Source organism: Natrix helvetica (genome assembly GCF_964273705.1).
Source record: "Natrix helvetica genome assembly, chromosome: 10".
Classification (NCBI taxonomy): Eukaryota; Metazoa; Chordata; class Lepidosauria; order Squamata; family Natricidae; genus Natrix; species Natrix helvetica.
In genome coordinates, this window is record NC_138561.1 from 324617 (window position 1) to 350808 (window position 26192).

Consider the following 26192-nt stretch of genomic DNA (forward strand, 5'->3'; position numbering starts at 1 on the left):
AATAAAAAATAGAGAAATATCAGCCTGACAGAATTTATGTTCTGTTTCTGCACTGGCAGAAGTCCCATCCTGGCCTTGCTTTGCCCTGTGTCTGTCAGGGTGACTTCTGCAGTGAGCAGTTGCCTGCGGGCAGTTCTGGCATGTTCTGGGCTGCTGCTGTTTACGGTATTTGAAAGTGTCAATTTTGACTTCAGGATAATTTCTGAGGTCCAATCTCCTCCCACAGATTTTCATGGCATTTCCAAAGCTAGCAGAGTGGAGAGCTCAGGGATAGCAATATAGTTGAGATGCCCTTCTGAACCTAGCAGCTCTGATGATGGTGGCTTCCTCAATGCCAAGATGTAGGCCCTGAGATTTGAAGAGAGGAAAACTATTCATTTCCAGTCTTGGTGTCTTCATTTTCTTTCTTCTCCTATGGAGACAGTTGGCCAAGTTGGATTTGGCCCCAACACTCAGCAGGCTCTATTCCTCCAACCCTGGCCCTGGCTGCAAAGCTTCTTCTGTGACTCTCTGACCATTAAAATCTGCTCAGCTGAAAGCTTTTCCCTCTTCATGATGGAGAGGGAAATTTTGATATCAGCATACTGTTAGAAAGTAAGTTATTTGTCTGTACCACAGTGTCCATTCAAACATGGGCCTTATAGATTCAGTAACTCTTCCTTTAGACACCTTGATTCATCAAAGCAGAATCTGGTATTCCCTGCCTTGTTCCAAATAGGACATCTTTTTTTAAAAAAAATATTCAGGTTCTTCCTGGAGCAATCAAGAGACACTTGATAATATGTATGATAATAAATAATGATGAAATGTTTATAATAAGTGTAATAAGTTCAAGTGAAGACACCATACATTAGCAATACATTAAACATTCATTATGCACATATAAACAAATAGTCAGCAGTTAACATATAAATAGAGAATCAAAACCAGAGGAGATACTTCATATTCCAAATACTCTTTGGAATAATTCTGTTTTTAATAGCTTGCGGAAAGCCAACCAGGTGGAATCCCTTTCTTGCCTGCTCTTCTGCTAGTTGCCTAAGACCTGGAAATTGTCATCAGGCACATTGAGCTTGGTGAGTGATGTGTACTGTGTACAGAGCTAGATTTCTAGCAATAATAGGAACTGCAGGCCTCCACTGATGCTGTGTATCTTTTGCTTTCTCTTCCTCTGTGGACTTGTTGAAGAAGTTGATTGTAAAGAAGTTGTGTTTGAAAGTCGGTGTATGTTTTGCTTTTAATCCCCATGAAGTAAACATTGTGCATATCTATTGGAGTATTCTTTCAATTGCTGTGAGGGCTGGGAGTGTAGCTGTCCTGCCATTGCTGAAATGAAAGTCCCAGCAGCCTCTTCACCATCTGCATTCCCTGGTGCGGCTGGGAAGTTGTTATTCACTATATCATTTGTCATAGTAGAGTCACGCTGAAAGCAATTGCTCAGTGTTATACCATTTGTGTGAAAGTAGCATTAAATATACCTGAAAATAGCAGGAAAACATGTAAACTAGAAAGATCTGCTCTTAAAGTGATAAATTTTAGTTGAATATCTTTATCAGTAGATTCTGCAGTAACTGTAGTCTCTTTTCCTGAAGTAATTGCAAGCAAGAGTAATTAAGGAATCCACTCTGAAATATAGGAGTTTGACTGAATATTGATGTGAATAGTTGAAATATTTAACTGACATTTATTATTTGTTTTTTAAGGTTGGTGGTGTGGACCCAAAGCAGCTAGCTGTATATGAAGAATTTGCACGGAATGTTCCTGGTTTCCTGCCAACAAATGATTCAAGTCAACCAACAGGAATCCTGGCCCAGCCTATGAAGGTAGCTGTCCACTCGAGTCAGAAAAGGCTGTTCAAGGTCTTATCCAGTGGCTTCTGAAGAACACTTGAAGAATAGCACTATTCTTCAAAAGTCACATACTACAGTAGAGGGAAATATAAAAATCATCTATGATCTATTAAAGCAGAGGTCTTCAAACTTGGCGACTTTAAGACTTGTGGACTTCAACTCCACAAGTCTTAGTTGAAGCTCACAAGTCTTAAAGTTGCCAAGTTTGGGGAGCCCTGTATGAATGTTTATCCATTTAATAGAATCACTGAATGTAAGAGTTGGAAGGGGCTTTGAAGATCAGCAGTGTTCATATGAACAACAATATTTTGAAGATACTGATAGATAAGGCTCCTGATGAAAACTAATCCAAAGGCATTTTTTAAAAGCAAGCATTTAAAATGATCGTTCCTCAGTGATCTGACTGCATCTTTGGTTCATCCCAATACAGCAAGCCTGGGCAACTGATGATGTGGCACAGATCTATGATAAATGCATGGCAGAGCTGGAGCAGCACCTGCAGTCTGTTCCCCACACTTTGGCCATGAATCCCCAGACACAAGCTCTGCGGAGCCTTTTGGAGGCTGTTGTTGTGGCTCGTAATTCTCGAGATGCTATTGCAGCCCTTGGATTGCTACAGAAGGTATGTGCATAAACTCCAGGTTAAACATAGTCATTTTTTTGTGGAGAGAATAGTTGCCGGGTTTCCATAAACATAGTGGGATTTGGAGTGCAAGCACCTCTAAAAAGATGATAAGGATATGTCCCTACAAAGTCCCTATCTGAAGAATCAGGGAAGACTGAGCTTCCTACCTGTTCTTCTTAAGAAGAACTCCCATTGGAGGATTTCATAGCAAGAAGGCTGGAAAACTAGCTGCCTTTGGTTGTGCTTGGTCAAATTTCTATGGTGGCTTCAGTTACAAGCAGAGAGGATGGTCCTAATAGGGGACCTGGGAATTATTGGGTGGGTCCCCTATAATTAACATTTCCTCACTTTTTTTCCTTATTAACTCTGTCTTTTATAGGGTTTTTTGTAATAGTAATGATTACTGTTTTACTATTTATTAATTTAAATATTTTAGCCTTGTTATACGACACCCAGAGTTTGTGAAATGGGTGACTAGATAAGATGAGAGGTAGATAGGTAGAGTCTTCATTGGTGGATTTTTCTTCCAAGGTTTCCAGTGAGCTGCTTACCAGTCAGACTGAACTTACTTAATCAGCCTATTTATTTATTACATTTTACTTGTTTACATAAAACCTTAGGTTCCTGCACATCATCTGCTGGTGCTACTACTAGTAATATTATCTTGTCTGCCATCTCACTTAAGCGTTACCCTCAAGTGTATAAAATGTTGAAGAGAATTCAAACCCAGCCTCTTTGGTGAAGCCAATTGCTTTCCTCAATAAATGCATACATTGTCCATTTTTGAAATTATCTACTATCTGCTTATAATTGCTTGATTCTCCTGTGCGCTGCTTGGAGAATCCAAGCATTGGTTAACTTTTGCCCCTTTGCCTTGAGACTGAGTTAGAAAAGTCTTGGCGACACCTCCTCTGGCCAGAAGAGTGCAGTTTTTTAACTCAGTCCAGCCTAAATAATTTAGCTCTAGCTATATTATTCAGGTTTTTTGTTTTTTTTACTAGATTTAGGTTTTAATTTGAGGTATTATGTTTTTATTGTGTATTGGTGATCTTTTCCTGTGTTGTGACTATGGAATTGTTGGATGCGGGTCAGTGTGCTTGTTTCCCCCAGTCTGCCACTACCCAGGCGCAGTTAGAGGGAAACAGGAATATTCCTTGCTCCTCCACGTCGTTTGCTTCGTTTGATTTTTGTTACATACCGTGGCATTATCGGCAGCTGGAGAATCTGCCTGATCACTCGGGCTGAGCTCCCTAGTCCGGACATGGTCCTCGGCGAGGCTGGTGTAACCGGTACCCCGGTTTCATGCCACCATTTATGGCTCTGAGATTGTGAGGAATGCGAGGTTGCTCCCAGCATGGGATCGACTCTGAACAATGCAATCCTCTTTGTGGAGCTCTTCGGAGTGTTTTTTCCACCACTCTGTTCCACCGGACTTGATCTGATTCTGTAAAGAGGTTTGGAGCAGGTGCCAGCAAGATTTCTTTGTGCCTCCAGAGCAACACATTTAACTTCAGAGTCAGATTCCCTGTTGCTCAGGGTACCATCCGGTCATTCCCCACTCATTTCCATTCTATTCCAAGTGGGCTTGCTTCTAAACAGGTTGGTGATCCCCAGAATGGCTGATCATTCCATCTCGAGCAGCAGTACAGGGGCAGAGGCTTCCCCTAGAAACCGGCCTACATCGGGAGATTTCAGTGCCAGGATGGGTAGGCCTACTACCAGGGGCACCTTCATCAGATCCTGAACAAGCAGATCGGTGGCTTGGGCTGCTGCCGCTACAGCCAATAAAGAGGCCAAGGGAAGGCACAAGACCTTCATAATGGCACAGATCAGCTGATCCCCTCCGGCTCTGGCCTTAGAGACTCTCTCCTCCCATTCATAGCCTTGTTCACCCCTGTCCATGGACACGCAGAGATGGTCCCCGGATGTCACCATTCCCCAGGGGCTGTTAGCGGAGGAGGTTGGGTTGGGGCCTGCTTCCCCACCCTGCCTTTCAGTGGTTGTTACGGTTTCTCATCCTGCCACCAGGGATCCAGCACCAGAGGCTACCTTTACCCCACAGCGGCAGTACTCCGCCCTGAGGAGGGACAGTCCCTGAACCTCCCTAGGGTCATGACCTCATTTTGGCAGCAATTTCCCAGGGGGTTGATAGTGAATTGCAGTGCAGGAACAAGCCTCTATGTTACATATGTCTACCAGGGCCTTGTGAGCAGCAGTTGATCCTTCTTCACCTGTTCATTCCCTACGCAGTGAGGATTTGCTAGCTGGGGAGGAAAATTTAGGCAAGCAGGAGTTATTGGAGGACAAGGGCCGGATCCCCGATAAACCTGCAGGCTGACGTGTTTGAAGTGGTGCCTAGCGTCCGCACCTTTCAAGAGCGGTGCTCTCTTGCATCCTATTCTTATACAAACTAGCGACAAATGCAAGATCCTTCCCCTATCGCACAGATGGGCCAATTGAAGGGCGCAACCTTATTTTTGGCACCAGTCCTTTTGGTCGACTGACCAGGGGTATGGCACCTCCCAATATTCTTCCCAATACCACCAACCATATAATCAGAGATTCGACAGGTACCAGGACAGGTCGGGTTTCGTGACAGAGGCAGGCAACAAAACAGCAGCAACAGCTTCAGGCCAAGTAGCCATTTTGGGGGTCAGGCAACCGGACTGTCCGTAGATACAAGTGTCTCCCATTCCCATCTTCCCATTGGCGGCGGCTGACTTACTCACTTTGCGTGCCAATGGGAGGCAACCACCATGGACACCTGGGTTCTTCAGACGGTGAGCCTGGGACTCACCCTAGAATGTCTAATCCCCCCCCCCGCCGAGGCGATTCACCGATGCCCCGTCCCCAGATGCCAGGTCAAGAGAAGTCTCATGGACTCCGAGATTCAACACCTGTTGGACATTCTAGCCATCGAACCGGTTCCATCAGGGCAATAAGGAAAGGCATTCTATTCAATCCTTTTCATGGTTCCAAAGGGTTTGGGAGGGTGGAGAGCCATTTTAGATTTAAAACAACTCAGTGTGCATCTGGCGTACAAGCACTTCAAGATGCAGTCCCAAGATGCATCTTTGGTTGCATCCGGCAGGGAGACTGGTTGACTTCCATAGATATCAGGGAGGCATATCTCCACATCCCCATCAGGCCTTCACACAAGAGGTTCCTGAGGTTCCACTTTGCAGACAGATATTACCAGTACAGGGTTCTTCCGTTCGGCCTGTAATCTGCTCCCAGGACCTTCACAAAGCTGCTGGTTGCGGCATATCTTCAGTCATTCCCAGTCAGGATGCAGTGTTATCTCGACAACACCTTAATACAGTGGTCATCCCCGGCGCACGCTCATCGAGACCTACACACTACATTCAGGTCCTCTAACATCATGGGTTTTCCGTGAATCTTCAAAAGAGTCATCTCCAGAAGTCATCCAGTCTGCTGCATCTGGGAGCTGTGATCAACTCGACAACATGTATCGTCTACCTTTCTCCAGACAGATAAGCCAGCATCCGAGAGCTGGTGATTCAGATACTGTTATGAAGGTCAGTGTCCCTAGCGGGCCTTTTTTCAACTCCTCAGGAAAATGATCGCTTGTATAGACATTGTTTCCTGGGCGCACAAACTCTTCCATGGTTCCTGCTCCCATTCCAGAGGTCCTGCACCAGCACACCAAGGTTCAGTTACCGCCCAAGGTGATCCAATCCTTGACCTGGTGGACGTCCCCTGCGCTTCGCAAGGGGTGCTTATTCAGGGAGCCAAAACGCATCACGGTAACAACAGATGCCAGCCTATTTGGATGGGGAGCCCATGCCCAAACCCAGGTTGCATAGGGTCGTTGGAGCCCAGAGGAACTTCAGAACAACATAAACTGGTTGGACCTCTGGGCTGTCTGCCTAGCTCTACAAAAATTTCAAAACCTAGTGAGTGGGTGCCACATATTAATCCTGACCGACAACATGGACACCAAGGCTCACATCAACCATCAGGGAGGCACACACTCCAGAGCCCTCATGAGAGAGGCAGAGGTACTGCACCTATGGGCAGAGAAACACACTCTATCAGTCAGAGCGGAAGACCTCTCCGGGATGGTGAATATGCAGCTGGATTGGTTGAGCACGGCCCTAGTGGACCACACAGAATGGCACCTCTACCCGGGCCTGTTCAAGGAACAGTCGCACAGGTTCAGCCTACCAACCGTGGAGCTGTTCACCCATCTCTCTTCCGGCTTCCGGGGCAATGGCGGGCTGCCTTTGAGTTCCGCATGGACCGCGGGGCTCGTTTTGGAGGTGGGGGTGTCGCCTGGCCCTCTTTGCTGTCTTTGAGGGCCAGAGCCAGTGGGCGACCACCCTGGCTTTCCATCGCGACCTGAGTCGGTCTCCAGGGTGGTCTGTCGGTCGCAAACGGGTGTGTTGGAGAGGCGGAGGCAGAGAGGTGGAGCCAGCTGGAGAGACCCGATGCCGGCTTGTGAGCTTGTGAGTCAGCTAGAGATACCACGTGATGCCGAGAGAAATGCAGAGAGAGACACCGAGCGCCGATGTCGGCTGTGGAGTCAGTTGGGGAGCTGCGAGACGCTGAGAGAGGCTGGAGAGGCTGGCAGGAGGTCGGCAGGCCGGCGGTGCTGGAGGTGTTGGAGATCGGCAGGCCGGCGGTCAGCTGGAGAGAGAAGCTGGCTGGCGGCCGGCAGGAGACCGGGCAGGAGCGCCTGCAGGAACATCGGCTCGGCCTCCTCCAGCTTCACTGCTTCCCCTCCCACTCTACTAAGAACATCGGAGGAGCGCCGGAGGCTGGCAGCTTTGGCTGGCAGCTCTTGGCGGAAGAGCACTATGGCGCTGGAGGTCTGGCAAGAGACAGGAGGTAGGAGGCTCCTTGGCGCAGGACTAATCATCACCTGCTGACTATTTGATTTGATCTCACCACCCTACTCAAGACTTGGGCCGTTATCCCCACTGGAACTAATGACCTGTGAACATCCCCAACCAAACTGTAGCCCTGTCGGAAATGCAATCTTACCATGTACTCGAGGGCAGTCCTCATCTTACTGCAGGAGTCCCCCCTCTCGCAAGTATGGCCCCCCGCCCTCTCGAGGGCCCACCTTGATGAGGGATTTATCAATCCAGAGAGGTGGACGAAGCACAACCTTAGGGGTTTTTTAATTAGATCTTTTATTCGTCTTTTAAGGGGTTCCAGGGCGGGGGGTGGGTTCAATCAGGCTGAGGGAGGGACTAGTGCCAGGCAAACAGGTGGGTTTAACAAGGAAGTGAGCGGAGCGATTAAGAGAAAGGGGAGTGGTGGTGTTCCAGAAGAAGGTCTTCCCATTCTAACGGTCGTGGGGAGGGGTAGGTGCGAGGGTAGGCCAAGATCCTTTAACCGGTTGGGAGACCGTGGCCGGTCATTTGTCCCAACCCCTGCAATCTAGGTGGTCAGGACCTACAGAGCCGGGGTATGCAACGCTGCTAGGCAACGCCAGGTCCGTTACCAACAAAGCCATTAACGACTTGATCTCTGAGGGGGAGCCAGACCTGGCAAGGATAACGGAGACCTGGCTGGGCCACGAGGGAGGTCTCCCCCCTCGTGGAAATGTGCCCGCCAGGCTACCGTGCATTTCATCAGCCGCGGGCCCAGGGTAGGGGTGGCGGGGTAGCGGTTATCGTAAGGGAAGGCCTTGAGCCAAGAGAGTCCACTATGCCACAGATAACCGGTTGTGAGTCCCTATGTGTGAAATGGGGCCCAGGGAGACAGTTGGGCTTGCTGATTGTGTACCTGGCTCCTCGCTATGCATCAGCGGCCCTGCCCGAGCTCCTCGAGGTGATCGCCGAGATGGCGGTTGAGACCCCCAGGCTGCTAGTCATGGGGGACTAACCTGCCATCGGTAGGGGAAACATCCGAGGCGGCTCGGGAGTTCATGGCTTCCATGACAGCCATGGACCTGACCCAGGTAATTCAGGGCCCCACACACGAGGGAGGTCACACACTGGACCTTATTTTTGTCTCTGGCCAGTGGAGGAGTGATCTGGGAGTAGGGGATTTAGCTATCACGCCCCTGTCATGGTCAGATCACTCACTTCTCCGGCTTGACTTTCCAACCGCTACCCCCCATCGCGGGGAGGCGGAACCGGAATGTCCTAGATGGTTCCGCCCCAGGTGCTTGATGGAACCTGATAGGTTCCAGACGGAGCTTGGGCCATTCCCTGTAGTCTTGACCCACACCCGGATGGAGGACCTAGTGGCCGCATGGAATAGTGCGGCCGCCGGGGCCTTGGACCGGGTTGCGCCTTTGCGGCCTCTCCTGCAGCATCGAACCACCCAGGCCTCTTGGTTTACCAAGGAGCTGGGGGTGATAAAGCGCCGCAAGAGACTCCTAGAGAGCAGATGGAGATCGTCATGCTCCGAGTCTAACCGAGCACAGGTAAGAGCCTATTTACGGACTTACCTTGTGGCATTAAGAGTGGCCAAACGACAATATTGTGCCACTCTTATTGCGTCCGCAAACAACCGCCCTGCCGCCCTGTTTAGGGTTACCCGCTCCCTCCTTTCACAGAGGCCGCGGGAAGCCCCCTTGCAGGGTAGAGCAGAGGAATTTGGGGAATATCTGCAGGACAAAATCGCTCAGATTCGCAGCGAGTGGGTCTCCGTTAGCAGTCTAGAAGAGACGTCGGAGGTGGGTCTTGAGGTGCCATCCTGGGAGGAGTTTGAGTCTGTTGCTTCCGACGATATTGACAAGTTACGTGGACGACTGCGAGCCACCACATGTTTACTGGACCCGTGTCCCTCCTGGCTTGTACTGGCATCCTGGGAGGTCACACGAGGCTGGCTCCAGGACTTAGTGAACGCTTCACTGAGAGAGGGGTTCTTGCCGGCCGTCTTGAAAGAGTCGGTGGTGAGGCCCCTACTCAAGAAGCCTTCTCTGGACCCAGCTGAGTTAGCAAATTACCGTCCCGTCTCCAACCTTCCCTTTTTGGCGAAGGTTGTAGAGAGTGTGGTGGCGCAACAGTTCCCATGGCACTTGGAGGAAATTGATTATCTGGACCCGCGCCAGTCCGGCTTCCGGCCCGGTCACAGCACGGAGATGGCTTTGGTCGCGCTGGTGGATGATCTCTGGAGGGCCAGAGATGGGGGTTGTTCCTCCATCTTGGTCCTATTAGATCTCTCGGCGGCTTTCGATACCATCGACCATGGTATCCTACTGCGTCGCCTGGAGGGGTTGGGGGTGAGGGGCACCATTCTGCGGTGGTTCTCCTCCTACCTCTCTGATCGGGCGCAATGTGTGTTGACAGGAGGGCAGAGGTCGAGCCTGAGGCCGCTCACCTGCGGCGTGCCTCGGGTCGGTCCTCTCGCCTCTCCTGTTCAACACATACATGAAGCCGCTGGGCGAGGTCATTCGTGGTTCGGGGTAGATTACCACCTGTATGCTGATGACACTCAGCTGTACATCTCTACCCCGGACCACCCCAGTGATGCCGTCGAAGTGATGTCCCGATGTCTGGAAGCCGTACGGATCTGGATGGGAAATAACAGACTCAAGCTCAACCCGTCCAAGACGGAGTGGCTGTGGCTACCGGCACCCCGGTTCAACCAGTTGCGCCCATCACTGGCCATTGGGGGCGAACAGCTCGCCCCCGTGGATCGGGCACGCAATTTGGGCGTCCTCCTGGATGCCCGGCTGTCAATGGATGACCATGTGACAGCCGTGGCAAGGGGGGCGTTTCACCAGGTTCGCCTGGTGCGCCAATTGCGTTCCCTATTGGACTGGAACGCCCTTTGCACAGTCACCCATGCGCTTGTGACGTCCCGACTGGACTACTGTAATACTCTCTACATGGGGCTCCCCTTGAGATGCACCCAAAGAATGCAGCTGGTTCAGAATGCGGCCGCGCGGACAATTGTGGGAGCTACTAGATACTCCCACGTAACACCTCTGCTGCGCGGGCTGCACTGGCTAGCTGTGGCTTTCCAGGTGCATTTCAAGGTATTGGTTATCATCTTTAAAGCGCTCCATGGCACAGGACCTAGCTATTTGCGGGATCGTATCCTGCCCCACACATCCCTTCGGCCAATTCGCTCTCACAGGGAGGGACTCCTCCGGGTGCCGTCCACTAGGCAATGCCAGCCGCGACGCCCAGAAGTAGGGCCTTCTCTGTGATGGGCCCGACCCTCTGGAATGACCTCCCCCCGGATATCAGAACTACCACCAACCTCCGCTCCTTCCGTAAGAAGCTTAAAACCCACCTGTTCAATTTAGTGGGCCTGGCCTAATACCAATTTTAGTCCCTCAAGTCTGTATTTTTAAATTTTTAGGGGTATGCGTTTTAGTTGTTTTTAACTTTTATTATTCTGTACAGTTGAATTTAGGTTTAATTCGCTTTTAAGGGAATATATTTAAGGGTATTTATCTTTTGTACCTGTTTTTAATGAGATGCCTGTACACCGCCCCGAGTCCCTTCGGGGAGAGGGGGCGGTCTATAAATTTTGAAATTAAATTAAATTAAATTAAATCCCAGCAAAACTCCTCCCACGATTCTTCACCAGGCTTTCCATTCTGGGGTCAGAGGGTGTCGATGTTCTCCAGAGCCCCTGGTCACTGGGTCTATTGTACGCCTTTCCACCTCTACCTCTCATTCCGAGAGTCATTCGGAAGATCCTGGCAGAAAGGGTGGAAGTGCTGCTCATCTCTCCTCACTGACCCAGACGCGCCTAGTACGCCGACCTGGTCAATCTCTCCATTGCCAGGCCCTGGAGAATCCCGGACAAGATATCCCTCAGCCAGGGGGTTCTTCTTCATCCAGAGCCTCAGTGGTTACAACTTGCTGTCTGGCACGAAAGGGCTATCCTAATGCGAGATAATTTCTCCAGCAGAGCCATCCACACGATTGAGACGGAGAGCCATCCTTCCACCACACGCATATATAATGCTACCTGGGATGTGTTTTGCAAATGATGCCGGTCTTGTCAGTTAGATTCCAGATCTGCCTCTGTTCTACAAGTATTGGAGTTCTTACAAGATGGACTAGACAGGGGGCTGACTCCTAACACCCTGGGTCATCAATCACTTACAGTGATTTCAGGCAACAAGGGCCGAACTCTTGCCCATTACCCACGGGTAAGGACCTTCTTGCAGGGGGCAGCAAACCTCAGACCACCCATGGTACATTAACTGGGAATTACCCATAGTGCTGCTCACATCCACACCGTTTGAACCGCTTCACACCATCAGTGTATGACTCTTAACACTCAAGACTCTTCCTCGTGGCCATCACCAGGAGAGTTTCAGACCTGGCAGCTCTGTCGATATCCTCAGATCTATGCATATTTCATCCTGACAGAGTTGTTTTGTGGCTAGTTGCCTCCTCCTTGCCCAAAATCAACTTGTGGTTTCACAGGGCACAGGAGGTTATTCTCCGGAACTTCTTCCCGCAACCTGTCCACCCACGCTCTCTTGAAGGTGGCACCACATTTATGTGAGGAGGGCTCTGCATCGGTACATCAAGCGAACAGCATCCTTCTGAAAAACAGAATCATTATTTGTCTCCTTTCAACCTGCAACCATCGGGCAGAAGGTGTCATCCAGCATTGTGGGGCATTGGTGGAAGGCCTGCATCACCCAGGCCTATGAAATCCAGGCCAGGCCAGTACCCAGATGTATAACGGCCCACTTCACCAGGAGTGCGACTACTACGACTGCCTGGGCAACACAAGCTTCCGTGAAGGAGATATGCAGGGCGGCGACTTGGTCATCTGCATCACCCTTCATTAAACATTATAAACTGGACGTGTTTGCCTCTGCCGAGGCATCATTTGGGCAACGTGTACTACATAGGGTCATTGACATTCCTGCGACCGTGGCCCGTTCCAGTACCCACCCTTAAGACTCTATGTCCTGGGTCTGGGGCTACTCACCTGTAAGTCATTTTTCCAGAACTTATTTTATTTCCATCTCTCAGATTGGTTGCGCCTTCATGAAATAACTGCACTCTTCCGGCCAGAGGAGACATAGCCAAGACTTTTCTAACTCAGTATCAAGGTAAATGGACAAAAGTTAACCCATTGTTGGATTCTCCCGCAGTTCAGGTAAGCCAACGGTCTTTCCATGGTTAAGTAATGAAAATGCTGAACCAAATTATAAAGCAGGAGTCCTTATATGTTCTCTGCACTGCTTGGAGAATCCAAACTGTTGTAAGTCGAGGACTACCTGTACTGTTTCCAGTTGCTCATTGTCCTCTTTGTATTGTGCCCATCAGAACTGGGCATGGTACTCCAAGAGTGCTTTAACCAAGGCAGGGGAGAATAGAACCATCCATCCCTGTGGAAATATAAATCTGGATACAAAGATAAATGTTGGGATTATCTTTTTTGAAAAAAGAAGGTGAATTGCATCTATTCAGGACAGAATCAACCTACTACAGATAATCTTTAAGACCACAACTGAGCCCAAAATTTTCATTGCTAAGCAAGATAGTTAAGTGAATTTTGCCCCGTTTTATGACCTTTTTTCCCCTAGTTGTTAAGCAAAATACTAATTGTTAAGTGAATCATTAAGCATGAACCAATACTGACTTCCCACATTACCTTCCTTGTCAGAAGCCAGCTGGGGAGGTTACAAATGGTGATCCCATGACCCTGAGGTAGTGCAACTATCATAAATACATGGCAGTTGCCGAGCTCCTGAATTTTGATCATGTGACCCTGGGGAGGCTCCATAGGTAATAAGTGTGAAAATCAGTCATAAGTCATTTTTTAGTGCCATTGTAATTTTGAATGATCACTGAATGGTTGTAAGTCGAAGACCTACCTTTATAGGTTTTGTGGGGCTTGTGCATCATAAAAGAAGCGAGTTGTTAACTATTTCATTACATTCTTAAAAGATATAAAATCCAGTCTGAAGAGAACTAATTTTTTTCTGCCAGAAAATCCATTAAGAAATACTTTCTTCTTCTGACAGGCCGTTGAAGGATTATTAGATGCCACCAGTGGTGCAGATGCAGATCTCCTCCTCCGGTACCGCGAATGTCATTTGCTTGTATTAAAAGCCCTGCAAGATGGCCGTGCCTATGGCTCTCCCTGGTGTAATAAGCAGATAACCAGGTCAGTCATCATCATGACACGGGGGTGGGGGAGTTTTGAAAGATCATCACATGGTTTTTACATCATAGTTTTCCCAGAAAAAAAAGCAAATGTAGAAGAAAATGAAAAGTATCAGGACTAGGATTCATGCACCTTCAAAAGACTTAATCTCTCTATAAAATAAATGCATGAAGCTGAAAATGTATGTTGTTTTGAATATGGGATGAAAAGGTCCAGTCAGAAGGTCCTTCTGTGTTGAATTTAGTGAAACAAAACATGGAGCAAAGGTATCATAGACTCTCTACTGTAGAATAAGTCTTCAAAATGTTTGAAGCTCCTATTCCATTTCTTTTCCCAAAGAAAACTTAATTTTTTAAAAAAATGTTCTTTTAAAATTCCTATAGGATACAATAAGAACAATTTAAGCAAAAAAGCAAGCCCCGCGTTCTCTGGCTATCAGACTGGTAAAAATTCTTTGTTCTGACATTTTAAAAAGTACATCAGTATACTTTTCCAGTATAAATCTGGCTTAACTCTAATATCTCATCAAATAAGCCAAGCAGGATTTGCATAAGTATAAACTGTCTCCAAAAGAAAGCTCTGAGTAGCTACAGAACACATGCTGTTACATTTCAAAACTAAAAAAACAATTCAGTTTTTCTGCTGAGCAAAATGTATTCAAAACTGCCTTGTCTTAACCCCCCCCCCCCCCCACCTCATATTTTGTATAAAACTGGATTTTATTCTGAGGCTGACAGAAAGCTCTTATAATGTGGGTATTTTCTCCAAAGCTTAGTCCAATCGAAGTAACTATTTTGGGTTTTTGCATCATCATCATCATCATCATCATCATCATAATAAATAGATTTGGATTCTATTGAATCCTTGGATTGAATCCTTGGATTTGCAGAATACTTCCTATAAAGTATTTTTGTAATTGCTGAGTGTATAAATGTTGTCTTGATGTATTCAGGCTTAACGTTGCTCTTCGTTCTATATAAGGTTATATAGTGCACAGTGCTGCTGTGTGAGTATTGTTCTAATCTCCTTAAAAGAATAAAAGAAATGCCTCTGATATAATTAAAATATTCTGAGATGACTATTGAAACAAGTTATATCTGAGAAACAATGGAATTATATCATCTCACAAAAATGACAGAAATCAAACTTAGTTGCTTATAACCAAAGGTGATTTTTTTTCAAGAGGCAACAGGATTTTCTGGATTTTCTTTGAAGACATTTCACTTCTCATCCAAGAAGCATCTTCAGCTCTGACTGGATGGTGGGGAATGGAAGGATTTATACTCCTTGCAGACAGCTGGTCATTTGCATTCTTTTAGTGAGTTGTCAAAGCCACCTGGAGATAGGTGATGTCAGGGTCATTTGAGTGGTTCAAATGGGTGTGGAGCCTTCTTAGAACTGTTGAAAGGACAGTTTTGTAGATTGGAGATAGATGATGTCACATCCCTCCCCCTCTGTTGAGAGAGGGCTGGCTGTTCAGTTTTGACATGGATGGCCTCTTTAACCCCTTTTTCAAACCAGCGATCCTCTCTGTCCAAAATATGGACTTTGTTGTCTTCAAAAGAGTGGCCTGTCTTTTAAATGCAGGTGTTTTATCCTTGGGGTAGACAAGCTTCTGCCTTAGTGTATTCTTGGATTTGAAGTGTGCATGTATGTTATGTTGGCTGAAGATCCTCCTGTGCAATGGTGCAGTAGTTTGAACATTCTTTGGCATTGCCCTTCTTTGGAATTGGAATGTAAACTGACCTTTTCCTATCCTGTGGCCACTGTTAAATTTTCCAAATTTATTGGCAAATTGGGTGCAGCACTTTTACTCCATCGTCTTTTAAGATTTTGAATAGCTCAGTTGGAATACTGTCACCTCCACTGGCTTTGTTGTTGCTCAGACTTCCTAAGGCCCATTTGACTTCACATTCCAGGATGTCTTGCTCAAGGTCAGTGGCTACCCCATTATGGTTATCAGGGATGTTAAGCTCACTCTTGTACAGTTCTTCTGTGTAATTTTGCCACCTCTTCTTAATATCTTCTGCCTCTGTTGGTCCCTGCCATTTGGGTCCTTTATCATTCCCACCTTTGCATGAAACGTTTCCTTCATATCTCCAGTTTTCTTGCAGAGATCTCTGGTCCTCCCTATTCTATTGTTTTCTTCTATTTCTTTGCATTGTACATTTAAGAAGGCATTCTTATCTCTTCTAGCTATTCTCTGGAATTCTGCATTCCCTTGCCTTTCGCTTCCCTTCTTTCCTCAGCTATTTGTAAAGCTGTGATGTTAAATGGTTTTGATGTTAAGGTTTTTCAAACCAAAGAATACACTAAAGCAGAAGCTTATCCACCCCAAGGATAAAACACTCAGACAGAAACTGAGCAACGTGGTATATGCAGTACAGTGCAGCGAGCCCTGTGTAGATCTGTAGATTGGAGAAACAAAACAACCACTTCATAAACGCATGGCACAACATAGCAAAGCAAACACATGAGGACTAGATTCAGCAATCCACCTGTATTTAAAAGGCAAATGCCACTCTTTTGAAGAGAACAAAGTTTTGGACAGAGAGGATCACTGGTTTGAAAGAGGGGTTAAAGAGACCATTTTTGTCAAAATTGAACTGCCAGCCCTCTCTCAACAGAGGGGGAGGGGTGCAACACCATCTATTTCCAATCTGCAACACAGTCCTTCCAACAGTTCCTAGAAGGCTCCAAACCCATTTGCACCACTCAGATGACCCTGACAACACAGATAAACCTCCAAGTGGTTTTGACAACTCACTAAAGAAGGCAAATGACCAGTTGTCTGCAAAGAGTATGAATCCTTCCATTCCCCACCATCCAGTCAGAGCTGAAGAAGCTTCTTGGATGAGAAGCGAAATGTTTTCAAAGAAAAACCGTAACGTTCAGTTGCCTCTTGAAAAAAAATACCTTTGGGACAACCATGAGCAGGATGCCTGAGAATCTCCATAGACATTTAGTTACTTATAGTATCTTTCTCTTTTTAACTTCCTCTGAATCCTTCCTTTGAAGTCACAACAAATGACATTACTTTGAAAGTTATTGCTGTGTGGCAGGTAAAGCTTGTGGTTTTATTATTACCCAAATGGTTTTGTTTTAGCTGTTTTCTGTCCTTTGTGGACGGCTCAGCTAGAACTGATTTGCTACTACTTCCTGCTGACCTCCTCGCCGCAAGCCAAGACATGACCTGTGTCTGCTTAAGCTGAATAGACGTGAAGCAGAGATTAATCAATCTTTGCCTGATAAGAGTTAGAAGAAAATTAAATTAACACGAGAAAGTCACAATATTTTCCAGATGTCTAATTGAGTGTCGAGATGAATATAAATACAACGTAGAAGCAGTGGAGCTCCTGATTCGTAACCATCTAGTTAACATGCAACAGTATGACCTTCACCTGGCTCAGGTGAGTTGTTGACATTGGCTTTCATGAAGACAATACAGATGCTCTGGGATGGAAATGGCTCATTCTGTTTGTCATCTGCTCTTTACAGTCTATGGAGAACGGCTTGAACTACATGGCAGTGGCGTTTGCAATGCAGCTGGTGAAGATCCTGCTGGTGGATGAGAGAAGTGTGGCTCACATGACAGAAGCAGATTTGTTCCATACCATTGAAACTCTGATGAGGATAAATGCTCACTCCAGAGGAAATGCTCCAGAAGGGTAATGCTCAGGCATGTGTGTGTGTGTGTGTGTGTGTGTGTGTGTGTGTGTGTGTGTGTGTGTGTGTGTGTCTGTTGGCTGTTTGCAGAAATAGCTGCTCTGTCATTCCCACCCCATGTTCTTCCTGGGTCAGGAATGGCAGAGAATGCTATCCTATCCAATCTGGAATCTGTTTAAGCTCACTGTGTTGTCCACAATACTTAATACAGGTAGTCATCACCTTATAATAGTTCATTTAGTGACCATTCAAAGTTAAAATGGCACTGAAAAAAGTGAATTGTGACTGTTTTTCACCCTTATGACCATTCTAACATCTTCATAGTCACGTGATCAAAATTCAGATGCCAGACAACTGGTTCATATTTACGACAGTTACATTGTCCTAGTGTCCTGTGATCACCTTTTGTGATCTTCTGACAAGCAAAATCAATGGGGAAGCCAGATTTTCTTAACAACTGTGTTACTAACTTAACAAATGTCTCTCAGCAACAGAAATTTTGGGCTCAATTGTCATAATGTGAGGGCTACCTGTTATTATCATTCATGCATTTGACTTAGTTAATTTGTCAATTTCCTTTGGAAGAAAAAAACAGGATAATACAGGTAGTCCTTGAGTTACAACAGTTTACTTAGCAATGGTTTGAATGACATCACTCCCAAAAGTACTTACGACACAGTCCCAAAGTTACGAATGTTGCAGCACCATGGCAGTTGTTCATCCTTACAACTGACCACAGAGAGACTGCAACATTGCCCCTGCCTATTCCCCACCCCACCCCCGCACCCCGAAAACATGTACCTAACAGGCACTGGCCCTGCTAGGCTCGTCCCCATCTCCTCACCAATCACTCCCTGCTTACCTTTTGAAGATCTGCAGAGTCAGGGCCATATGGTAGAAAAGCTGACATCTTCTCAGACGCCGGTGAAGCGGTTGCGAAAGCTTTTTGCACAGACAGTGGTGTGAGATCATGCCTCCAAAGGCTTAAATCCCCTTTGCAAAAGCTTTTAGTGCGGAGCGAGGAGTCCTGCAAGGGCATGAGATCATGCCCAGAAGACTTCCGTTCTTCACACCAGAGGCTTTTGCACAGGGGACGGAGTCCTGAAGTACTCTTCTAGACTCGCCAAGGCTGCCTGGCGCTCTAAAAGCGGATTGGGTGTCCTACACAGGCAACCTCAGTGAGTCAACCAAGCTGAGCAGAGCACACTTGCCCCACTCTGCCTCTGTTGTTACCGCTCTGCTTTTGGAGCACCGGGAGCAAGCAAGAAAACCATGCTGCCATGCAAATCCCGTGGCAGAAAGGCTGGAGAGGAGACAGCTCACTTGACGAGAAAGAAGGTGCAGTCAGCTTGTTCTGGAACTCCTTGAAAGGTAAGTGAGTGAGTGATAATGGGATGGGCGATTGTAAGCGGAACATGAGATAGTCCTTGGGTGTTTAGAAGCAAGTGGCCTGTTCCAGCAAGTGGCCCTCCATGGTCTTCCCCACCCTGAGATATCTCATGTGCACTTAACGGCACATTCAATTAACAAATGCATTGGGGAAAGCAGGAAGGGATCACGTTCATTTAACATGATCAAGTCCTTGGGTTACCAATGTAATTGGCAGGCACATTTGTAACTTGGGGCTTACCTGTATATGGCATGTGTTGAGGAAATGTGAGATGCAAGTGTTAAAATAATGTATGTTATGGATGGGCTCTAGCTGTTCAGAAGCCGACCATGCCACTTTCATATTTACAGGTTGCCACAGTTGATGGAAGTGGTACGATCCAACTATGAAGCCATGATTGATCGTGCTCATGGTGGTCCCAACTTTATGATGCATTCTGGGATCTCTCAAGCCTCAGAATATGATGATCCTCCAGGCCTGAGGGAGAAGGCAGAGTATCTCCTGAGGGAGTGGGTGAATCTTTACCATTCTGCAGCCGCTGGCAGGGACAGCACCAAAGCCTTCTCTGCATTTGTTGGACAGGTAGAACTTGGGGAAAGAGAGGTGCTTTTTTTCAACAAAACTATGACATAATGATTATGGAACTTGTAAAGAATTGTATATTAATTCTGTCGCATCATTGTACTAAATTCCATATTAAATAGTTTGAATGAAAATTACCTACTTTCATCATTAAACTATAAGATTAAATTAGATGCAGAGCAAAAATTAAAAAAAATGAAATAGCAAACAAAGTTAAGTCATGTAAAGTTATAAATAGAGAGAACATTTTACAGGATGCTAATGAAAACAGGCAGAAAGCAAAGGAGAACAAAGTCAACAAAGTTTGCTAAGCTTTGGTAAAAGTTTGGTGCCAACAATAACTGAACAGGTATTGTGGTGACCACTTTGGGAATGCCTGGCAGATCCTTTTCCCTTAAGGATGCTCCTTTCAACACCCTTGCGTAGGCTGCCGCCTTGGGATCATGATGGGATTATAACAAAAACTATTAAATAATTACATTAAATGAATCAATGCAGTTAACTTGTCTGTTGTCCTCCATATATTCAATCTTTTTCCCATTCTGACACATTTAGAAATAGAAATAGAAATAGAAATTTAATTTGTTAGCCGCACCCTCTCCGCAAGGGACTCGGGGCGGCGTACAATAAAATATACATACATACGTATAAACATAAAAATACACACATATACATACATATACATACATGCATGGAGGAGGTAATAATTAAAGTTGTACAAGCCAAAATTGTGTAAACCTTTTGGGAAAAGTGCATTTTCTAAAACTAGGCTAATAACACCACTTGGGGGGGGGGTCGTACCATAAAATTATATATCAATAGAAAGATAATTTAATCAAGAATGTAATGCAATAACTTTTATGAAATAAAGAAGTGAAACACATGGGGGAAAAAACCAGATATACAAAAAGTATCACTATAGAAAAAACAAGATATACAGTACAAAAATTATCACTATGTCAGTTAATATTTAGTTGGGTAACCTTTAGCATGAATTACAGCCTTGAAATGTATTCCCATGAAATTAATCAAGTCTTTTAGTTCTGCAGCTGTTATAATGTGAAATCAAGATTGAATGATTGCTTCTATTAATTGGATTTTATTGCTGGGTCGATTCTGATTAACAAGTTTCTTTAGTCGGCTCCATAGATTTTCAATTGGGTTAACGTCGTCATGGCTATTCCCAGGCCATTCCAGCAATGGAATATGATTATTTGAAACTCCCCAAAAAAGTGCTATTGGCCATCAAACCTCAAAAACATACTTTTCCCAAAAGGTTTCCACAATTTTGGCCCCTACTATAAATGCAGCTGACCTTGCAGAGCACTTTGCAGAGGCTTCAGCAACCAAATGACAGCCAACCCTACTGTGGAAAAGTGTTAAATAAAATAATAATTGTCAATATGGACAGACTGAACCAATCGTTTCAATTGGGAAACTGTGACCATCCTAGACCAAGCCAAGTCCAAAAACGTTAAGGGATTTCTGGAAGCCTGGCACTCTGACAAATTAGCCATCAATAGACACATGGACATAAGCAACATAAACAATGTCTATAGACTATGCAAAAGATACAATCAACAAGCCAAAAATGGAGCAAAAGGACCAAAACACTTCCACATCATTTTTCAGTACCCAGATGAGCATAGAGTAACTCCAAGATTAAAATCAGACAATAATCAAGTGAACAATACCCCAAGGAACTGCCACAGGCCAACAGTAAACAGCCCCACCAAAGAACTTCTACACCCACACCAACACTGACAGGGTAAGCCACTAGAACCGTGATGGCGAACCTATGGCATGCGTGCCAGAGGTGGCATGCAGAGCGCTCTCTCTGGGCACACATGCTGTCACCAGTTGCTCTTCTGGTTTCCAGTGCATGCATGCATGCCAGCCAGCTGGTCTTTGCGTGTGCTGGCGTGCTGGAAACCCGAAGACCAGCTAGCCAGTGTGCATGCGTGCACTGGCTACCTAGTCTTTGGGTGTCCAGCGCATGCAAAGACCAGCTGGCCAGCAGCCATGCACGTGCCAGAAACCTGCCAGGTACTCTTCAGCTTTCAAGGGCTCTGGCATGCTCCGGTTTGGGCACTTGGTGCTGAAAAGGTTCATCACTGCACTAGAACATCAATTGAGAGCAAACCCCACTTCTTACTAGCACTGGTGATGTGACCTAGCATGGCAATGAAATGTCTGCAAGAAAAAAACCAAGCTCAGAGAATACCAAGGATCCCTGATAGTAATTGACAGTATTGTTGGATGAAACAAATTAGACATGTTTGCAGAGAGACCCACCCTTACCTGAATATATTTAATATCCACTGCTTCAGATTGCTCTTAAATCCACCTTTGTCATTTCATGCTCATCTGTTACTTGTTGGCTCAGAGCCTTTTTCTGAAGAGGGGTACTTGCATGCCTTGTTCACAGTTGGAATAGAGATAACAGAATAAACTGAACATTTAAGTTAAAAATTAGGAGCTAACAGTGTTTTTTAAAAACTTCAGGGATATAAGCTAAGGGATGTAAAGCAAAAACCCTGTCTCAAATTTCTATGCTGATTGACCCTGAACATTTTGGTTTTTTTTTAAATTTGCTCCAGTATAGATTGATTTTATAACATGTTTATATTAAATTCCCCCTGAACCCTCCAAAAAATAAGATTTTATTCTGAAAGATTACATCTTCAAAGAATAACACTGTGAGATAAATATTAATAATTCAGTCAATAAAAGACTAGTGAATGCTTTCTTAATGGAAATGATGGCGGCTTTTAGTAGAGCTCATGAACTCTCTAGGTTTCACTTGCTGGCATTGATAAGTACCACACCTTGCTAGCATTCCCTGAAGGTAATATTTTGTGCGATATGGTGAAACAAAATTAAGTTCTATACTTAACTGGTCTGAAAATGTATTTGAATATGAATGTTTTATTACTGAGTCCACCGCAACGGTGTTAGTGAAGCTACCTTTCTGCTCTTCTTACAATGTATATATCCCAGGTGTGCTTTGTGGAAGATGACTTATAGTATGCATCAATTTAAGAATGAAATTATATTTATTTCTGTTGTCTTAGCTTTATAACTCCAGGATATTTAGAATCCATAGCCGGCCACATACTTTTAATTCCCTTTTCTCATTTGTTTAAATGGTGCAGTTATATATAATTAATATTATATTTGCATTCAGTATGCAATGTCTATCATAGTTTAGCATTACATGTAAATTGAAAAGTTTTTATTAGAATAAACAAATTTGGTATTGCTATTGAATAAGTTGACATTGAAATACTGTCATTGTCAGTAAGTAGTTTGTATGTTGTATACTTCATTATGAGTGAAATATCAATTTCTTCAGTCTCTTGAGAGCATTCCTTACTATAAATGGTGCCTCACTTCAGAGCGCACAAGAAGTGCTCAAGTTGCTTGTCAGTCTTCCTTTCTCTTCAGGGACATGGAATGGTCCTCTGTCAGCAGGACTGACCATAAGGACTGTGTTATTCCCACGCTATAGCAGGGTCCACTTGTCAGCAAAGCCATCTCCATTTGGGTCAATCCAGGGCATCTTCAAGGCAATGCCTTCCTTGATGCGATCCTTCCATCTTTTCTTGGGTCTGAATGACCTTTCCTTTATCTTACCCCATGAGGGTGTAGCATTAGGATCTCAACCAACAGGGCAAACTGACCCCGTGGGCCTCCCAGCCAGCACACAGCTCCACAGTGCTTGCCTGGTTCTTCATGACTGACATTGATGATGCACCCCTAGTGTTAATGTATAGCATCATGTATACAACAAAATTGACTTTAGCCTCACTGGTGCAATCCATGATAAAAAATACAAACAACATAAATAGTATAAAGAATAATGCCTATGCAAGTAATTATGGAAGGGAGAACCCAGTCATATGTTTCCGCGTGTGCGTAGAGTGATTGTGGTTGTGTTTTAAGAATCTGAAAGCCCAAGGATAGAAACTATTTTTAAACCTATTTGTTCGGCTGGCTATGCTTCGAAGGTAGAAGTGCAAAGAGACACTGTCCAGGGTGTGAATAATCTCTGAATATCTTCCTTACTCTGCTAAAGCAGCGACACCTAGTGAGCAGAATGCTGAGATTTAATCCATCATTAGCCCATTATACTCACTGCCTTCCAACATGTTCTGTAGAACATCAATACTTGTTTTTATTAAAAATAAATTTTGTTAAATATGAATTCATTACCATCCCCAAACAGATGCATCAACAAGGAATCCTGAAAACTGATGACTTGATCACAAGATTCTTCCGCCTTTGCACTGAAATGTGTGTTGAAATCAGCTATCGTGCTCAAGCTGAGCAGCAGCACAACCCTGCTGCAAACCCCACTATGATCCGTGCCAAGTGCTATCACAACCTGGATGCCTTTGTGCGCCTTATTGCACTCTTGGTGAAGCACTCTGGAGAGGCTACCAACACAGTCACAAAAATCAACCTGCTTAATAAGGTTAGTGGTGTCCTTATTTTCCCCAGATGATAAGCGGTGTGGGGAGCTATAAAACATTGACATTATTCCACTAACACATCATGGTGTTACAAACACGAAGTGTTTAAATTGGTATTGCATACCTACCTGTTGAGAAATTCAGTGTTTCTGACCCTTAGCCTGTGGAATACTGGCATACCTGTATGGATTGCTATTAGATAGTAAATGTTTTTTTTTAGAATTTTTTTTATTGTTTTAATTAAACAAAAATACAAAAAAAAAACCATTCTTCATTACATCTTGTAGAAAGCATGTCAATTGGTTACAAATGAATTTCGTGCGTTACTATACATCCTTCATATTTTTAATTTACATTTTAAAATCGAAGATCTTTATGCATTTTACCATCAATATACCATCATTCTCATTTAGCTATAATTATTTAAATATGCTTTTATCTAGAATCATTTGCACTTGAAGACACAACCATCTACTGGCATTCATTAGCTATTCCTATAAAACTCCAATAATTACCCTTTTATAGCATATTCCCTTTTTTATTCCAACTCACTATCTAAGGCTTATATCTAATTGCTTTTACCAATGCCAAGACATATAAAAATCATTAAACATTATCCATTAATATTTTCTTATTGTTATTATAGTTATCTAAAGAAAAAAACAGGAAAAAATTTTTTGTCATTTATATCACATCTCCTCTCCACCGACCCAAGAAAAATTACATCTTTATAATAAAGTCTAAGCAAAAGTTTGTTAGTAAAGTTTATAAGTGCCCAAGAAAAATTACATCTTTATAATAAAATCTAAACAAAAATATATTAATGAAATTGATAAATCTTTTCCCCAGGTCGCAATTGACAGTTTATATCCAAATTATTTTTAATAATTGAGATTATTACTTCATTATTATTATCATAATGAGTTATTAATTAACAAAAAACATTTTAAAGAAAACATTCTAAAAGTGTCTAAGAAATCCTACTTATTAATCACCAAAGGTTAACTAAGTTTTGAGTTATCAACCTTCATCATCAGCCTGTGTCTTTCCAGGAACAAAACTGTCTTATCTCTTTAGCCAGTTGTGTCAATTCTCTTATAAACTTCTTTATAAAGTTTTTAAAAATTTCTCTCTGCACTTTTTTGCTTGAAAGATCTCTCATATAGTCTTGTTGCCCTTGAATTGGTATTAAAATTGGCATGTCTTTAATTATCTGATGATTTTCTAAAGCTGTTTCTCTTCTTAATTCCATCATCAAATCCATATCTTGACAAGGGGGGTAGAGCTCCAGATCTTCAAGTATGTAATAATAATCATATTCACTTTTCCATGTTCCCTCCTTTCCACTTTCACTCATAGATGCTCCATTATTAGGTTCATCTGTTATCTTGTCTTTATCTTCTATTTCTTCACTCTCTTCTTTAATTTTTGAGGCTCCAGTCCCTTCATCTTTTATTGTGCCAGACAATAATCTATCTAACTTCTTATCAAACCTCTCAAATCCTTCCAATATCTTTAGAATTCCATCCAAAAAATCCTGGTAGCTTAGGGTTTCTTCATCTGTATATGAATGCATATTTCCCAGAAGAAAAGAAAAAGTTTAAAATCCACTGCCACTCTCGCCTTCAATATCTCTTTTATGTATAAAAATATTTTTGTTTTAAATTTCCTTAAATATAAGATCCTCTTAATTTTTTCAAGAAGAAAAAAAAATGAGGGTTCTATCTTTTCTTTTCTTTCCCTTCCCTTGTCCAAAATATTCCACAAAGACACCTGCAAGAAAACAGTTTGTGTCCTTGAGCCGGTATCAGTCTCTACAGACAAGCTGCAAACCCTCTAGTTACAATGTCAACAAACTCAGAGAAAATAGAGCAAAGGATATTGTTTCAAAAAGAGAAAAAAAACAAGTTTTGGCTTCCAAATGGCAGATTCAACTTTCTCTTATTTGTATCAAGCTTAAGGAGAACAAAAATCTCTAAGTGTCTTTAATAAAATTTAATAATCAGTCAGTAAGAGGAAGGATTATTAAAGTGAAAAAAAGTTTTAGATCAGCCAAAAAATATAGGTAGCACAGATTAGGAGAAAAAATCAATTCATTCACTTAAGAGGAGAAACGGGAAGCATTCCAATCACTTCAATCCACAAAATGCTGTTACATAGAAGCGGGGGAAAAAAACCTTTCTAAGACAGTCCAATAAAGATAAATTTCGCCGCTTTATTCTTTTGCTTAAAGGACTAATTTATCTTTTAAAAAAAAATCTTTGGGCAATCATTCTCAAAGAAAAAAAAATATCACCAGCTGGACTCACTTTCACTGCCTTCTTTCGGGAGCCGTCTCCGACTTTGTCAGCCTGGGGGCTGTCTGCTTACCGCCAGCTTGGAGAACTTTCCTTGGGTCAATCAGGGACTTTGCGGTGGGATTTGTCTCCCTGTCACTTTCTCTCTGGGACGGTTTAGATTCATACGGACCGTGCAGCTGGTAAAAGAATCAACGGCGGTTTCGGACTATCGAGACCGCACGTTGTGTC

The 26192-nt window shown here is 44.2% G+C and overlaps 1 protein-coding gene across 4 annotated transcripts in view; it reads left to right on the forward strand.

Annotated features, from left to right (window-relative positions):
• The window catches only part of CNOT1 (CCR4-NOT transcription complex subunit 1), a 185816-nt gene that overhangs the window by 134654 nt on the left and 24970 nt on the right, over positions 1 to 26192 (forward strand). For 3 of the 4 annotated variants that reach the window (XM_081963630.1, XM_081963628.1, XM_081963627.1), the window contains exons 34-40: positions 1704 to 1823; positions 2281 to 2472; positions 13409 to 13551; positions 16853 to 16961; positions 17050 to 17219; positions 18958 to 19210; positions 23418 to 23666. In XM_081963630.1, the coding sequence (XP_081819756.1) occupies positions 1704 to 1823; positions 2281 to 2472; positions 13409 to 13551; positions 16853 to 16961; positions 17050 to 17219; positions 18958 to 19210; positions 23418 to 23666 (1236 nt within the window). The remainder of the gene's footprint in view (positions 1 to 1703; positions 1824 to 2280; positions 2473 to 13408; positions 13552 to 16852; positions 16962 to 17049; positions 17220 to 18957; positions 19211 to 23417; positions 23667 to 26192) is intronic. The other variant, XM_081963629.1, reaches the window with a different exon arrangement.